This window comes from Vanellus vanellus (assembly GCF_965231255.1).
Source record: "Vanellus vanellus genome assembly, chromosome: 1".
NCBI lineage: Eukaryota > Metazoa > Chordata > Aves > Charadriiformes > Charadriidae > Vanellus > Vanellus vanellus.
The window spans coordinates 86,960,261-86,978,884 of NC_138905.1; the positions used below are offsets into that span (position 1 = coordinate 86,960,261).

Sequence of the window (18,624 nt, forward strand, 5' to 3'; positions counted from 1 at the left end):
CCACCCTTTAGATACTTGTACGCCATAATAAGGTCTCCCCTCAGCCTTCTCTTCTCCAGGCTAGAGTCCCAGCCCTCTCAGCCTTTCCTCATAAGGCAGATGCTCCAATCCCTTAATCATCTTAGTTGCTCTTCACTGGACTCGCTCCAGCAGTTCCCTGTCCCTCTTGAACTGGGGAGCCCAAAACTGGACACAGTATTCCAGTTGTGGCCTCACCAGTGCAGAGTAGAGGGGGAGAATGACCTCCCAGGTTCTTCTTGATTGGTGACAATAGTACCCTTTGGAAGTGGAGAATGAATGTGATCTTCTATCTTTCCTTCCCAACCCACCTCTGTGAATCTGTTCTCAGCCTTTTGTCTCCTATAGGCTGTGCTTTTGTCTTAAGTTGTTCCCTTTATTTCTAAACTGGATGACTGAGAAGTTGTCTTTTGCCTTTTCTTCTGGAGCTTTCAAACACGCATATTTTCATTCATGAACCTGAATCTGTAGTCCCAGGGGTTTCCTCCCATCCTGATTCAATAGATACAGTATGCTGCTGCTGTTACTATTTGTAGGTCCAGCTAGTAGTGAGGCTGAACATATATTCTTGATACACACACACGTAGACACACCACACATGGGGGACTGTGCAGACTAATACTGATTAGAAAGCATTGCCCCTATTGGCAACCACCTAAACACAAGCAGCATTCACACCAACATGAAGATGAGAGCCTGATCCTGTTTCTACCATCCAGTTTATCAGGAGTGAATTTTATTAGTGAAAACATACACACATACAGCCCTCCCCCACACTTACTTTATTCAGAAATAAACCTACATTCACAAATCCTTTGAATATTAGCATGTACTGTAGTCTATCTAATGTCCCTGCCTGCACCCCGGGCCCCTTACCCATTCTTTGGCTCAGACTTTGGGTCTTTCCAGATGTGGGTCTCCTTCTACTTGCCGACTGGTTCAGCTGGTTTGAAGTTTGCTACCAGAATGTGTTCATTTGCTTGCTCATTAACAATCACTGATCCTTTGGATAGTAGCATGAGGGTTTTTAAGTCCTTGCTGAGACCTTAGTCCCTTTACTTCCCATTGTTAGCTCAGACCTTGAGTTTTTCCAGATGGAGATCTCCAGCCTTGCTGGCTAGTTCAGCTTGAAGTATGTTAATGAATGACACCCACACAGAATAGACATTGAGTTCACACAGTTAGAAATAGAATGTAATAAGAAGATAGCATAGTCTGTGATAATCGGACACAGGACTTGAACAGACAAACATACTAACCCTCAGATTGCTTAAACTTGACTAAGCCACTTATCTCCCCTTAACATCCACCTTGGTCCCTTTCTCTATTGTCTCCTCATAAATAAAAAACTTGTCCCTAAATACTTTTCTTGACATTGGTCCCAGTTTTTCTACATCTGTATGCAAATTTCACGTTTCTGATAGTGGTACCTAAGTAATCTTGCCATTATATGGTGTTACTGATGTGGTTATCTAGATGTAGTTTTCCTTGGCAAAATTCTTCTCCCCAAAAGGTGCCAAATACTCTCCTTCAGGTAGCTATGAGGTTGGCTGTTTACTGCATAACTCCTCCTAGAACACCTGTGAAAGCCATCCATCAAGGTGCTATCTGTAAGTGTTGTCAGTTTCTCACTGTTATTTGCCATGTCCAGCAATTTGTCATATAATGTCTAGTAGTTTCTCATGCTCTGTTCAGTTAGTTAATCCTCAGGCTAAGACCTAGTCATCTCAATACTTTAACACTTAATCTATATAAGTGTTAACATGTCTCTTACAAACCTGTTTTCATAGAGCTCAGTAAACTTATAAATAAGTTTATAACACATACGTATAACATGTAGCATGATCCTGCACAGAGGAAATTTGTGGTACTTTTTTGGATGTTACTCAAAGGCATATCTCCCTGTGATTTTTTATTTATATATTTATTTATTTATATATATTTGTGTGTATATAAATATCAGTGCAAACTTTTAAAGAAACCTTCTATATAGCAAGTAAGTTTTTTTTTTTTTTCCTAGGAAAAGATGTTGGTAACTTCTAAATAGTCTTGAAGAAGGGATTTGAATATTGTACTGTCTGCTGCTGACTCTCTTACAGATACTAGTATTTCTGTCCTCTGAACATGTAAATTATGGCACTGTACACACTTAGTGTGTGACTATTTTTATTACTTAATAACAGGCCATAATTTTTTCAGGTATTAAAGGTCTGCTTTAGTATTTCAGGTAAATTGACTGACTCTGATTTTGTCAGATGTTAACCTCACCTCAGTTTTATATTTTATTTTAAACAGTTAAGATGATTGTTGGAGAAGAAAGTTAAAACCTACCACTGTAATCCCTCAGTTAAAATGTTTCAACAAAGATTCCTAACAAGATATCAAATGTATTCCTGTTACACTCACAGGAGAGGTCTATCAGTGCATCAGACACATTCTGTGCGGTATAGCCATGGGCATGTTTTTCCTTTTAGGTGATCTGTAATTCTGGTTCAGTAGAACAACAGTCAAAATACTGCTGATGAGTTTTTGCATAGAACTGAATAGACTTTAATGAAGAAAAAAGCAAAAGGCCACATTTTGATCTCAGAATTGGTGTTCTTCTCCTCACTGGTGTTTATCATCATAAAGGAATTGATGATGAGCTGTTCCCTGTATTTGTAGATTTCAAGGCAAAATAAAAATATGAGATTTAAACCATCTCCTTTTAAAAATAGTAATTTTCTTCTTTGTTTCTTTTAAGGGGAAAGAATCATAGAATCATAGAATGGTTTAGGTTGGAAGGGACCTTAAAGGTAATCTAGTTCCAGCCACCTGCCATGGGCAGGGACAACACCTCGCACTACACCAAGTTGCTTCAGCCTTGTTTTGAACACTTCCAGGGATGAGGCCTCAACAACTTCTCTGGGCAACCTGTTCCAGTGTCTCAACACCCTCAGAGTGAAAAATTTCTTCTTGATATCTATTCTAAATCCACCCTCTTCCAGTTTGAAACCATTATTGCTCATCCTATCGCTACATGCTCTTATAAAAAGTCCCTCTCCAGATTTCTTGTAGGCTCCCATCACATACTGGAAGGCCGCAATAAGGTCTTCCCAGAGCCTACTTTTCTCCAGTCTGAACAACCCCAACTCCTTCAGCCTGTCTTTATAGGAGAGGTGCTCCAGCCCCCTCATCTCATCTTCATGGCCCTCCTCTGGACTCACTCCAACAGGTTCACATCCTTTTTATGCTGAGGACTCGAAAGCTTGATGCAGTAATCCAGGTGGAGAATTGGGCAGAGAAGAACCTTATGAAATTCAGCTAGGGCAGGTGTAGGGTACTGCATCTGGGGAGGAATAACCCCATGCCTCAGTACAGGTTCAGGGCTGACCTGCTGGAGAGCAGCTCTGTGGAAAGGGACCTGGGAGTCCTGGTGGACAACAGGATGACCATGAGCCAGCAATGTGCCCTTGTGGCCAAGAAGGCCAATGGCATCCTGGGGTGCATCAAGAAGAGTGTGGCCAGCAGGTCGAGGGAGGTCATCCTTCCCCTCTACTCTGTCCTGGTGGGGCCGCATCTGGAGTATTGTTTCCAGTTCTGGGCTCCCCAGTACAGGGAGGACAGGGTACTGCTGGAGAGGGCCCAGCAAAGGGCTACGAAGATGATTAGGGGATTGGAACGTCTCTCTTATGAGGAAAGTCTGAGGGACTTGGGTCCTTTTAGTCTAGAGAAAAGAAGAGTGAAGGGGGATCTTATTAATGCTTATAAAAAAGGGAGGGTGCCAGGTAGATGGGAACAGTCTTTTTTCAGTGGTGCCCAGTGATAGGATAAGAGGTAACGGGCATGAACTTGTATATAGGAAATTCCACCTTAACATGAGGAGAAACATCTTTACTTTGAGGGTGGCAGAGCACTGGGACAGGCTGCCCAGGGAGGTTGTGGAGTCTCCCCCTCTGGAGACATTCAAAACCTGCCTGGATGCCCTCCTGTGCAACCTGCTGTAGGTGACCCTGCTCTGGCAGGGGGGTTGGACTAGATGATCTCCAGAGGTCCCTTCCAATCCTGACCATTCTGTGATTCTGCGGGGTCTCACCAGGGCATAGTAGATGGGCAGAATCACCTCCCTCAACCTGCTGGCCAAACTTCTGATGCAGCCCAGGATACGTTTGGCCTTCTGGGGCTGCAAGCATGAAGAAGGACCATTCCAACAAAATGCATGAATAGCAGTTGTGAAACACAAAGAGTTCACATTGCAGCTACATGAATGGGCAGAAATTAAACCCTTGTGAGTGTGTTGATCCTGAACTCATCATCTGAATTTAGTGAACTCATGTTACATTCCATTTTGGTTAGTGTGCTCAACAACAGCTCTATTTCCATTTCGTCTCCATCTCTGTTTATTCCAGATCATTACTGGAAAGAGAAAGATCACATTATCAAATATTGCTGAAATTATGCAATTATGCATTGAGTAAAACTGGATGGTATGATCCCAGGGAATAGAGATTTTAATCAAAACATTTAGCATTTTTCACATAACAATGATGTGCCCTTATGGCTTTAATTATTCTCCTTTGACTGCATGTAGGGAATATTTGCCAACTAATGTGTTGGATTATTTTTTCTGCTGCTTGTTAGTTACATTACTTATAATTGTTGCACTTTTGATTATAACAGGATATTATTTTATCTTTCTATTTAATTGGATCGGAGTTAAGGATGGTAAGCCATGGATGAGACGCTTGGGGAGTATTTAGCCTGCGGAAATGGCATGTGCTTATGTGCCAGACCAACTAAAAAGATTCCTACATTCAGAAGTACCTCCTGGATGTAGTCTTGATGGTGCTGCCATATCCTTTGATTCCAAACACAAAAGAGGAAAGAAACATCTAAATCACCAACTTAATAATATGGGACTAAAGTTATTCTCCCTGTCACACAGAAGCAAAGAAAATCTTTATGATTCCCATGGAAACACTGACTTCTGTGCAATGTGTTCTGTCTGTGCAAAGTTACAGGGTTTTTCAATACATTGTCAATCTAGCCCTGATCAAAGTGACATTATACTTCGTGAATGCAGTATTTTTAAATATGGTCTTAGCATCTCTGCCATACCTTTCTAAATAATTAATACTTCATGAATTTATGTAATTTTATTCCATTGATGAATGCTAATTTCTTATGAAGCATTTTCTTAGTTTTAAGAAAGTAAAATTTGAGATCAAAACATGACCTGACTTTGCACTATAAGGGGAGTAAGGCAGCAGAAAAAGCTTCTGGATTTTCTGGCACTCTCTTTTGGAAGCATTGCGGTCACATGAAGAGGCCCTTGTCTGGGCTGCTTTTCTCACCTAATCAGAGTTTACAAAAATCTGACAGCAATCATTTTCCTAAAATTGGTGTAGCTTGATATTTGTTTATTGCTGCTGTAAATCCTGAGAAAATTCCTTCCCCCTCATTTTTTACCTATGACTAAAAATGCAAACTGGCAGTCAGGTGTTCTGATGTTGCTTGGCTTTTACTGAGAAGATAATCAGGCCTTTAATAAGTGAAAACATAGACTATGTAGAGCATTAGGTACTGAAAAAATAATAGATACCCAGGTTAAAAAATTAACGTTTTGGGTTTTTTTTTTCTACTGTATATTTCCTGGCTTGCTTTTATTGATGTGAATGCCTTAGGAGATTATGTACTTTATTTGTAGCATGCATTCTGCAGATTGCTCAAAGAACAGCTCTAGCAAGAGGAATGCGGGGGAATATACAGTAGTGTCACATAATGGCTCTATTTATCTCTATTAAAAGTCTTTCTAGGATGGCCTCTGAGTTTGATGCAAAGTGCTTTTTGCTTTTCAGTTTTTTGATTAATGAAAATAGAATAAAATAGAATAGAATAGAACAGAAGCAGAACAAGGCAGCTGTCTTGTTCCCTATCAACAGTTAAATATTTTCTGCCCAAACTAAAGCATCTGCTCAGTGTAATCCTTCATGCATCAAACTGCGGTGATATTAATTGCAATATTCTATTGGAAAAAGTGAGCTTTATAAGTTCTTCTTTTTTCCTACAGTCAGATACACTTCTGCATAGCGTATTTATTTCTGTTCTTCAGCTGGGCTTTTCAAATTTGTTTTGGGAAAGCTGTTAGAGAGGCAGTAAGGCAGCTTTCGAGAAGGACTTTCAAGAAGTCCATTCTAACTAAAATGTCGTAGGTATGATAGAAGTATCTCATTCAGTGCTCTTGAATGGTGAAGTTGTAGTTGTAGTTGTAGTGAAAATACTTCTAACTGGCAAACTTAGGCTCTGATATTCTTAGTATTGTCACTAGGAAGCTCTGTTCCTTAAACCTAAGATTTAGTAGTCATTAAAACTGCATAGTGAACAGCTGCTTTATACAGAAATATCAGATGTGTAGCTTTATTAGCCTTTGAGCTGTTGAAGCTTTCCTTCCATGAGAAAAAAATAAAAATTTAATCTGTGACCTTTGCTGCACAAAAATTCTTATTTTCTTAACCCTAGAACATTCTCTGGAGTCTTGTGTTAAGTCAGAAATGTGGAGCTTAATATAAGCCATGACTTGAAGCAGCGCTACAAAGACTCATTCAGTATACTTTTATCTTTAATAGGAAAATTGCTGCTTATGATGAAGAAATTCAGCATCTCTATGAGGAAATGGAACAGCAAATCAAAAAGGAGAAAGAGCAGTTTCTCTTGAAAGTGAGTGTCTCTTTGTTATTGTAGCCATGGATTCTGCTGCCACTTCCAGTGATTTTATACTCATTGTGAGTGTGAAATGAAAGCCCACAAAATGTGTTTCACAACAGAATAAGAAAAAAACATCATTTGCCTCCCTGCTCCTTTTGTACTGATCCAGGCTCTGCAGCTTCAAACTAAGTGACTTGTTGGATGCAAGGAGCATCTATGTCCTGTGCTCAGTGGTTGGCATGTAGTAGCAGCTGGCGTTCTTTTGAAAGTCAACTGAACTACAGCCTCATTGTATACTGCTATAGGTCCAACTTCTGGCCACAATTAAGAAAAATGCTCTTTGAGGTTGTGAAGAGCAGCACTAATCCTGTTGAGTTCTGCAGTCTCTGCTTTTGAGGAGGGGCTAAGTTCTCACTGAAGAGCAACAACAGATAAATCAAGTGATGGTAATTTCTGAAAACACCACAGCTACTTGCAAAATAAACATAGGTCAGATTTTTTTGTCACTGCCATAATGCTTCCAGAACACCTGATAATTAATTTCCTTTTCTTATGAAGTCTTCTTTAAATCTCCTTTCCTGCTCTTCTAGTCTTTTCTTTGGATTTTTCCATCCTGCTTTTTTTTTTTCCTCCTAAAACAAGGGAACTAACAAGAACTCCCAGTGTGCTCCAGGAAAGAGTGATCTTAGAATCATTTAGGTGGGAAGGCACCTGTGCTGCTTTTAACTTTCAAACTAGATCAGGTTCCTCAAGGACTTGTCCAATTGAGTTTTGAGAATTTTGATGGAGATTCCACAGCTTCTTTGGGTGGCTGGGTCAACCAATCATGAGCTACTGGCTCATGCCTCTTTGTTGTCTTGAGAGCAGTCAAATGAATCAAACCAATATATGGTTGGTACACAAAACGTTGCCAAAACTAGTGGATATCCATCAATTATTGCCTCCATTCTCAATCAAATATGATATCTAAAAAATTCTTTTGTGATCCAAATCATAGAATCATGGAGTGGTTAGAGTTGGAAGGGACCTTAGAGATCATCTAGTTCCAACCGCCCTGCTCTGGGCAGGGACACCTTCCACTAGACCAGGTTGCTCAAAGCCAACCTGGCCTTGAAAACTTCCAGGGATGGGACATCCACAGCTTCCCTGGGCAAACTGTTCCAGTGTCTCACCACCCTCAGAGTAAAGAATTTCTTCCTAATATCTATTCTAAATCTACCCTCTTTCAGTTTAAAACCGTTAGTCCAGTCAGAGTAGACCAACACCCCCAAGTCCTTCTCCTCAGGGCTGCTCTCAATCCATTCTCCGTCAAGCCTGTGTTTGTACTTGGGTTTGCCCCAACCCATATGCAGCACCTTGCGCTTGGCCTTGTTGAACGTCCTGAGCTTTGCATGGGCCCACCTCCAGCATGTCGACTGCACCACACAGCTTGGTGCAAACTTGCTGAGGGTGCGCTCAATCCCACTGTCCATGTCACTGACAAAGATGTTAAACAGCGCTGGTCCCAGTACCAACCCCTGAGATATGCCACTCATCACTGCTTGCCATTTGGACATCGATCCATTGACAGCAATTCTTTGAGTGTGGCCATCCAGCCAGTTCCTTATCCACCGAGTGGTCCATCTGTCTCTCCAATTTAGAGAAAGGATGTCATGCAGGACAGTGTCAAATGCTTTGCACAAGTCCAGGTGTATGATGTCAGTTGCTCTTCCCTTATCCACCAATGCTGTAACCCTGTTGTAGAAGGACACCAAATCTGTCAGGCATGATTTGCCCTTAGTGAAGTACACCTTCATTCCAAGCTGAGAGCAGTGTTTAGTGGTGGATGAGATGTCGCTTTTATATAAAGTTTGTATATCAGCTGAAGGATAAAAATTATTTGCAACTTTGTCTGACAGCAGTTGTTGTGGAAGAAATGGTTTCTATGATCTTAATAGCCCACAACTGAAATTGTATTGAAAATCCTAAAACAACAAAGACTTTTCCGTAAGCAATGATTGTTGGATCTCCTAGTTAGTTGTGTATTTGAGGTAAAACCATTTCTTTCAAGCGTTTTCATTAAAGCTTCCCACTGAAGCTTTTTACGGTTTAGTCAGCATTCACACTAATGGTTGTCAGACACTCGAAGTATTGTTTCTTGGCATGACTAATTTGGGATTTGGGGAGATCTGACTGTTAAATTCTTTCTCTAATGCAAAGTCTCACAAAGACTTTACAGCCTGGAGAGATGCATTGATGCCATATAAAAGGGGAATTATTATGGCTTGAATGAAGAGCAGCTCATGAAGAATAGATTTAAAGAAATTGGTAAGATGCAAATAAGTACAAATTGTAGCTATTTACGATACTTAATACCCTGCTGACTGAAGGTTGCACAAAAGGGGCAGTTAGTCTGTTGTTTTCTCTTGCATGTATATTCTTCCACATAAGAAGCCAGTTAACATGCTTTTGATTACCCCATTATGTGTTCTGGTGAAGGGGAAAAGCATGTAGGAACCACTGCTGTCTTGAGGGAATTTGTATTTTTGTTTAGAGGCATTTTCTTAGGGACCTTAGAGAGTAGAAGGCTGTTGTGGAGGAATAGGACAGATTCGCAGTTGATATGAACTGCTGGAACCCGATTTTGCTCAGGGAAGGTCTGACAATTTGTCTTAGCTGAGGAGTGCCTGAAGGAGTAATCCCAAGTAAGGCAGGGAATTCGCAGTGATTGCAGGATACTTAAGTAGTGGACAGATTGATATAATTGCTAAGTGAATGTCAGAGCCTGAAGCCCAGTTCACTTTCTTACACCGGTGGAACATCTGTGACAGATCGTTGTTAGTGAAGGAATTTAAAGGTAGCAAGTATTGTTTCTTTTACTGCATCCTGAGTTGCTGGGCTGTGTGTCAGTAGCCTGTATCTCCCACGTCAATCCTGATATCTTGTATATGAGTTGCAGTATGACTCCATAATAATTTAATTTTGTCCAGCTTGTTTCCATCAGTGCATTCTCATCAATTCTGTGTGTCAGTGGTTGGCTGGTTCAGGAAACCAAATATGCAGAAAGCTATTCACTTATTTCCTGTGTTTCTTCTGCTTGTTTAGCTCTCTGAAACAGCTCACTGCTGCAACAGATGAGCATGAATGCTAGTGTATAAGAGGATGAACGTATGTGAAGCTGGAAATGGGAGAATGCATTCTAGCTTCATTGATTTAGATTGGCTAAGCTGCTAAGGCTTGTGCCTAAGAAGACTTCTGCCCACTTTGTAGACTTGATGCCTACTCATGTGCAATCATCACATCCTGTAGCAATTGCAGTCATTGAAGTTGCTGAACTACACCAGTTTACAGAAGCTCAGAGTCTAGATTAGTGAGTGATACCATCCCTAAACTGAGTTCTATCGGTAACTTGTTACGTTCACTGTGAAAAGCCTATTATTTTCATGCCTGATTCCTTATGTCTCCTCCTGTTGATGAAAATTAATCCATTTCCTCTTTGAATTTTGCAGGACACAGAGAGGTTTCAGTCCTACAGTCAAGAGCTGGAATGCAAGCTCCTGTCAAAAGAACAAGAACTGGAACAATTGGTTCAGAAACAGAAAAGGGTATTAACCAATATCCTTCAGAGTTAAAAAACAGATGATTTTTTTTTTGTTCATATGGTTTTCTTTAGGTACTATTTTAGGTCCCAAAAATCCAATTTGGTGTGATGTGGTTCTGCCAAACTGTGACCCTCTGTTGCTTTTGTGTTGTGAGTGTAGATACCTGAATGCATTTAAAAGTGGAGTTGTGACTGCTAGACCTCTACGTGTGTGCTTAGGAAAAATCTATTTTACCATCTTTTTTTCCTTTTATATGATAAAATGAAAAAAACCCAACCCCCAAACCAAAAACGCTCCAGGTATTCTCCCCAGGTACTGGGTTAACTTTATGAAAACGTAGCAGAATTCCACTGCCTTCAATGTGCTAGGAACTGGCTTAATGCCCAGACAGCTCAAAAACAGAGAACAATGATTTGGGTCTTACAGCGTACACTTTTGCTCAAAGCTTGTACCAACTACTCATTTACTTGTTTTGGACAATTCAGCACTATGAACTTGAAATGCTCCCTCCTGAACATCCTGCTCCTGATACATCTCTGTGATAACAGTTTATAGAGGTGCATGGTTCTTTTGCATGGTAACAGCTTGTCAAGTTCCCATATTAAAGCCTGATATGTTTTACTTCTTAAAATGCATGGTGTTCTTGGCAAAGCAGAGTATTTCTGCCTATGTAAACTTGCTGTAAAGTGTCTCCAAGGTCACTGCATGGAAGACTAGATATAGGAAAAGGGGGTAGTGCTGGAATTTAAAGGGCTAAAATGGAATGCTGTGAAACCAACTCCCTCTGGAGAATATGCATATGAAATACATGTAAATTTTCTTTTCCTGGCAGCAGTGCTTGGGAGAGCCAGTCCTGGGAAGTAGGAGAGAAGTAAGAGGGGAAGGGAAAAGAGGAAAAAGAAGTTTGAGGGCATTTTCCTAGTTGTGTGTAGTTTTTAGATCCTCTTCTGAGGAATGAATACAGGTGCTGCTGAAGCTGATGGGAATTGTAGACTGTACTTGAGTAAGAGGGGAAGCAAACCTGTAGCTTACTATAATTATGCAAGTTAGCTGATGAGGATACAGGACTGAACTAAAAGGCCATTACATAATTGAAATCAACTGAATGATGTTAATTATCTTTCTTCAGTTCCACTGTGAATCAGAATGGATGTCATTTTATGCAGGCTATTTACCACATTGCAGCACCATAGTGAAATAATCTATACTTTGAAGATGTCTGTGGGAGCACACAAATCAGGCATTTTTAGTCTGAAGTGAACTGCAAAAATATAAGACATTATTTATCATATATTTGTAATGATTGTATTTTAATATTCTCCTTTTTTGGTTGGGGAATTTTTTCTTTTCTGCTTTAAAGCTACGTTTAAAACTTAGTTATCAACCAGTAGTTCTGTAAAACCCTTTTCCTGTGGTTCTCTGAAATATATGTGTTCTGAATTTGGTATGAAACCCGCAGAAGCTATTCTGTTCTATTAGTATAAGATAATTGGCTTACATTCAATTTTTAGCCTGGTCTAATCGAGTAATACAGGCAGCAGTATCAGGAAGTTTTTTCTTATGATTATGGTCTACGTTTCCTATTGTCTACTATTGCCTATCATGGAGAACATAAAACAATATCTGTGTTATTTTTATTAGTATTATTTTTTATCTAATTCTATGTTTTCAGTTTTTATTCATTGCATTGTTTATTATTAATAGTATTACTGTGTTTTCTATTTTATTTGTAATTTCTATTATTTATCATTTCACCTCTCCCTTATGAATTTGCATGAGTCTCAACAAGGGTGCTTTTGAAGGACGGGATCTCCATACTACTATAAAAATTAAACTATCCTAGTTTATTTTTATGGAAAAGAAGCTGTGTTGGACAAATGGAATTCACCACTTCCAATGAAGTGATGAATGTGATAATTTTATTCAGATGATTGATGGCATTTGAATCTTTCATCATTCAACCAGCTGATTGGTACCCATTGTCAATCTTATATGTAATATTTGATAATTTTTTTCTGATATAGCAGCCTAGCCTGTTTATTTAAATGCTTAACTTAGTGTAGTTAGAGACAACATTTTGTACATATACTGTTCTAATTCCTAATGATTGTCTATGAGAGTGACTCTCATCTTTTCTCTGGTCTGTTTTTGTAATACTATAACCTCACTCATTTTCTGGTATTACTCTTCATTCACCTAGATATCAATGTGTGCTATGTCTGTTCTTGCAGATGGTAATGGTAGCTTGGTTTAATTACAACTACCATGCTTGATTATATGAGAGAACTTCTTGGGAGTAATGCAAATGCTTTTTTCCAAACTTCATTAATAAGTCCCTTTTTCCCCTTTCCCCTTTCCCCTTTCCCCTTTCCCCTTTCCCCTTTCCCCTCCTCTCCTCTCCTCTCCTCTCCTCTCCTCTCCTCTCCTCTCCTCTCCTCTCCTCTCCTCTCCTCTCCTCTCCTCTCCTCTCCTCTCCTCTCCTCTCCTCTCCTCTCCTCTCCTCTCCTCTCCTCTCCTCTCCTCTCCTCTCCTCTCCTCTCCTCTCCTCTCCTCTCCTCTCCCTCTCCCTCTCCCTCTCCCTCTCCCTCTCCCTCTCCCTCTCCCTCTCCCTCTCCCTCTTCCTCTCCCTCTCCTTCTCCACTCCTCTTTGTGTAATTATTCCTGTGTTGGAAACTATTATAAAAAATGTGAAAGAGAACTTCCAAAGACTTCAGTGGGAGCTGATGATGGCTACCATTGCAATTACATTTCCAGGCCAGTTTCTGTGTAAGTTTTCAGATGGCCATGGTAAGTGGGATTTCTGCCTGAAATTTGTTGCTCTTAAGCTTTTTGAAAGTTCATCTTTGTGTGATCACTTTTTGCTTCTCCCAAAACCACTCCTCTGGAATGGAAGCAATACTCAGGTACTGAAGGGATCTATCAATGGATGTGTTCAAGGCCAGGTTGGATGGGGCTTTGAGCAACCTGGTCTAGTGGGAAGTGTCCCTGCCCAGGGCAGGGGGGGAGGGGGTAGTTGAACTAGGTGATCTTTAAGGTCCCTTCCAAGCCAAACCATTCTGTGATTCTGTGATTCTAATATATGCCAACATTGCTCAGCAGTAATTTGATGCCAAGCTTGTCAGTGTTCCATATGAACTGTGAGCTTGCTAAGGCTACAGTTCAGCAAACAGGTTAAGCTGGTGCTGCTGCTGAGATAAGTGCTACTCTTGTTCCTGACCTTTCACAATCCTAGCTAGAAAGTATTTTCTGCTTTTGTTTTGAACCTGGGTCTTAAGGTTGCATTCAAAACCAAGACGAGATCAACAGCAGTGTTGTGGAGTGTGAACAGACTGGCAGAGCTGGGTAAGGATAGATTTTGGTTTGGTTGAGCTCTGCTTGTTGGGATGTGCAAAATGAGAGTTCTAAGAAAATCCTCTGTTGTTTCTCTGATCTGGAGGATTGAACTCATCGTTGTAATGCTCCTAGTACATTTTACATCCCTTGAAACACATAACACTTTTTTTTTTTTAATATATATAAAAGCGCTTTTATATCTTCAGGTCAGCAGTGCCTTCCCTAATATGAAGTGGACTAATTTTAGTCTACGTAAGTTTTGCTCTGTCATCTTAATTTGCTCAGTTAACCAGGGAGAAGCAGGTGGAACTGCTTTACGTACCAGAAACCACTGTCTTCTGCTGTTATCTGTTTCACAGGGAAGGTGTATCTTTCCTTTGTATATACTTTGCAGAGTGAATATAAAAGTGACTAATAAAGCTCTGTTTCACACTTCTTGGCAGATTTAGCTGAAATGGCAGAAAGGTTACTACTTGTTGATATAATGGGGATGGGAAGGTTTATCAGCTACCAGATTTAAATAGAACAGTTTTTAGGCAGAACTCTGAATTGTTCTGTGTAGGCCTTGTCATTGTGGGAAATTGTCTAAAATAGCAGTTGTGAACATCAACTAAGTACTGCTAATCTGCTCTGTAAACACCTTTTTTTGTGGTTTGTCCTGGTGCATTTTTGAACTGGATGGAATTCAGTTGTTGAGTGGAACGGATTTGGTTTTGTGTAACATAATTATGTCTGTACACAGAGCAGTGTAAGAGCACTATATGTGTTTTATTCATATGTTGGCTTTGATAGAAAGCTTCCCTATTCAACTAACCTTTAAGACTTGAATTGAAAGCCTTCAAAACCAAGAGGGCTCAGTTAGTTATCATACTTTCTGTTTTCTTCCATCCCAGTTAGAGCAGCAATGTACAGAACTTCTCAGTGGCAAAGAAGAAACCAAAGTAGAGAACACCAAGCTTAAGCTGACTAACCAGGAGCTGCTGAGAGACCTGGAGAGAACGTCCCATGAACTAAGCCTGGCTCAACAACAGTTACAGGGGCTTCAGCAGGAAGCATCAAGACTACATGAGGAGAAGGAAATGTAAGTCTCCAGCTGCAGTGGTTCTAGTGCATTTGCTTAGCATGCCAGTAAGCCTCCTTCTCATGTATTCAGTGCTGCGGTTTAAGTTTGTGTTATAAGCAGAAACCACCAGCAAAACCAAGTGCAGATCTAGTCATTTTTCCCCAAGTAGTTCAGCATGTTTTCTGTAGTGCATCTGACTTCTACAGAATCATTTGCTACTTCAAAATGTCAATGTTCTCCCATCCCCCATTTGTTGAAGGTGTTTGGAATTAAAAATCAGTTTATATGGTTAAAAAGTATGTCTTAGTTTTGAAATACCAGTGAGATACCTTACAGAAATTACAGTTGTGGCACATGATGCTCCATCCTCCTCAAAGCTAAGTCTATATGAAACTTGCTTCTCAGAATGTACTCTGGCTATGAGATGGCTAGGATGTGCTTCTTTTCTGCATCAAAAGCAAGTTTAATACATCATTTCTGACCAAGAAGCCTGGCTCGCAAGATAAAACATAGTTTATGCAGCTAAATATCAATTCACAATAGGCCTTATGGTGACCCAGAACCATCATTTTGGGGTTCCCGGTTCAAATATTTTCAATTTCAGATTCTGAATCTGAATTAAAAAATATTTTCCAAGAAAGCATATTTACAGTTCACATTTTGAGGGATGGAAGTGGCCTTTAAGTGATGGATCAATCTACCTGTCTTGCTCCAGCCTTCTGAACAAAGCAAGTTACATTACCCTGAAGCGGTAATTGGCAGAAGTGTTCACTGAAGTCCATTTAATGGAAGATAGTTTTAAAAAAATGCTGAGGGATCTGTAAAACCCTCTTGTTGCTGATGGAAAGCACATGGATGCCAGACTGTGGTGCATATCTTGCCAGACTCTATATATTTCAGCAATGAACTACGTAACTCAGAGCTGGGGTTGTTTGGCTTATTTCATTATAGAGCAGAATATCAGATCAAATGTCATATTCTTTTTCTGTTAAGCTTTGTGCCAAACTCTACTTAGTTTTAAAAAATTAATTTTTCTTGAGGGTATAAATAACGAACTTTGTTGATAAATGGTTATTAAAGAACGGCCACTGTGCTTAAGAACACTATTTTTAGTTTTGCATGTTTGATGTGTATTTTGGAAGTAGACAGTAGAAATGTTCCTCCTCAAGGTGGTTTGTTTCCTCTTTGAGGCCTCTCTTTTCAGATCCAGAGCAAAGACTGTGGAATGATCTGGTCTTAAAGCTACAGAGGAAATCTGCCCAGTGGTCAGACTGCTGAATAATACTACTACTGCATTTACAAAGCACTTTGGATTCAATAGTGTTTTATGGAATTAGAGCTCAGCCCTACTCAACTGCACCTGCAGTGTTGCTTTAAACATCTGTGTCAGTCTGGTAAGACCTGAGCTGTTGAAGCAGGTGTAATGTTCAGACTGTGCATAGGGAGAACTTGAGGCTTCACTGAAAGGCAAAAAGCATTTAAGGCCAGACACCGAGTCGCATTAAGTCAAAGTAATTGGTGTAAATCTAGTGTAAAAATCTGAGATGCTATGTCCAGTGATTCAGGCAGAATAACTGTTAAAGTCAGGAACTGAAAAGAAATTGTAGGGAATGTAGATATGTGAGCCTGACATATGGTTCCAGCAGCAAGATAAACTCTAATTCTAGATAAAATGTTACATGGTCTTTTGTGGCCATGAGTGAGAAGGGTTTCAGCAATATGTGTTCTCTGAATGATGCAAGTGCTGGTATCAGCTCTCTGGATGAAGAAATTTTAAAGCTGTAGTTTTTTTTTAAAGGAACCTCTACTTCTTCTTCAAACTGCTGTGGTACTGTGGGCCTTATACAGAATAAACTTTTTTTAAATTAGTAACCATTCATGCAGAATAAAGTCCACAGGTTTGTAGAAGATGAAATCTCTAATGTGGATGCTCCTAGGGGGAAGCATTTTAGCAGTGCTGTTACCATGATTAGAACAATTTTATTTCTTTTCATTACAGGGAGGTGTACCAAGTGACAGAAACCTTACAGAGAGAGAAATCGGGACTTCTGAAGCAGCTGGATTTTTTAAGGTAATGCAGACCTTACATTCAAGAACTTCTTGCGTCATTCTAAAGAGGTACATTAAAGGATGAAGTTATGTTGGGATAAGTACTGGGTGTAGGTGTCCAGGTGTTGGCAGTGGGGTGCCGCGGGGGAGGCCTCCATGCTAAAAAGGAGCAGCCAGGGCCTGCCCCATGCCAGGCACAGATCGCTCTGGTTGGCTTAAATGGATCCACCACAGGGCACAGCTGAGCCCCTCAGCCAAGATGGTAGCACCTCTGGGAAAGTGTGTGCAAGAAAGAGCAGAAAATGCTGCGCCGCAGTTGAGAGAGAGGAGTAAGAAAAAAAATACATGAGAAACAGCCCTGCAGACACCAAGGTCAGTCCAGGCGTTGGAGCAGATTCCCCTGCAGCCTGCAGAGAGCCCACGTAGGAGCAGGCCCATGGAAAGAAGCTCATGCAGGAGCAGGCTTTCTGGCAGGAACTGCATCCCGTGGGGGACCGACACTGGAGCAGTCTGTTCCTGAAGGACTGTGCCCTATGGAAAAGATCCATGCTGGAGCAGATTGTGAAGGACTGCAGCCTGTCAGAGGGAACCCGCACTGGAATAGTGTGAGGAGGAAGGATTAGCAGAGAGGAAGCATTATGGACTGACCACAACTCCCCCCATTCCCCATCTCCCTGTGTCATGCGGGGTTAAGAAGGAAGTAGAAGAGTCGAGAGTGCAGGAGTGAAGATGAGCCTGGGAAGAAGCAGGGGTGGGGAGAGGATGATTTGAATTTTGTCTTTATTTCTTGTCATTCTATAGTTGAGTCTGTTTTGTCTGTGATGGTAGTTGATAAGCAATTTTCCTGTCTTTATCTTGACCCACAAGCTTTTCCATCTGTCATGGTTTAACCCCAGCTGGCAACTAGGACCATACAACCACTCACGCACCCCTCCTCCTCCACCCCTGCCAAGATGGGTAGGGAGAAGAGGGAGGAAAGGAGAGGAAAAAAAAACCAACAAAATGAAACAACTAGACCCTCAAAAACAACACCTCTGGCCTGAGATAAAGACAGTTTAATAGAACAATAACAAAAAAGGAAAATAACAACAATAACAATAACAATAATGACAAGTCACTCTCACCACCTGATGAATTGGTGAAATTGGCACCTTCCTGAGCAGTGATCGCGAGTAACCCCCCCCCTCCCCCCGGGCTAACCCCATTTATATACTGAGCATGATATCTATGGTATAGAATATTCCGTTGGCTATTCTGTTGTTCTGTTTATGCTCCTTCTCAGCATCTATGGGAAGCTGAAAAAACTCCTTGAAAAATATAAACATCATCTGGCAACAACCAAAACAATATGCATTATTGACATGCTTTTCATACCAAATTTGAAACACAGCAACCACTAGAAGGAAAACTTACTCTATTCCAGCTGAAGCCAGGACACCATCTTATTTTCCCCTGTCCTGTTGAGGAGTGAGAGTCAGAGAGCAGCTGGGTGCACATCTGGCAGCCAGCCAAGGTCAACCTGCCATGGGATAATGACCCAAAAGATAGCAAAAATGGTTACAAAAGACAATATATCTTTTCTAAGCCCCATTCTGGCACACAGTAGAAGGCAGTACACATGAAAGATTTGCTTTGTTTTGGCTATTCGGTATTGTAGGTCAATCTCCATTCCAAACGTCAAATATAAAACAAGACAATGGTGAACTGTTTTAAGCTGGTTCTGTGGTAGAAGCCTGGCCACAGGAGACTTGAAGCTTACTGAAAGGCTCTGTTATTTTTAAAGTGATGTGAGTACAGCCAAAATGAAGATTCTTTCCCCAAAATAGTTATTTGTAAAATAATAACAAAATATAGTTAGCTAATTTTCTCTGTAACATTTCTGTATTGATAGACTTT

At 40.5% G+C, this 18,624-nt stretch overlaps 1 protein-coding gene across 1 annotated transcript in view; it reads left to right on the forward strand.

Moving 5' to 3' along the window:
- CRACR2A (calcium release activated channel regulator 2A) overlaps window positions 1–18,624 on the forward strand; it is a 64,754-nt gene that overhangs the window by 13,729 nt on the left and 32,401 nt on the right. Inside the window, exons 5-8 of the mRNA XM_082494859.1 lie at window positions 6,624–6,714; window positions 10,191–10,286; window positions 14,510–14,697; window positions 16,679–16,750. Coding sequence (XP_082350985.1) covers window positions 6,624–6,714; window positions 10,191–10,286; window positions 14,510–14,697; window positions 16,679–16,750 — 447 coding nt within the window. The remainder of the gene's footprint in view (window positions 1–6,623; window positions 6,715–10,190; window positions 10,287–14,509; window positions 14,698–16,678; window positions 16,751–18,624) is intronic.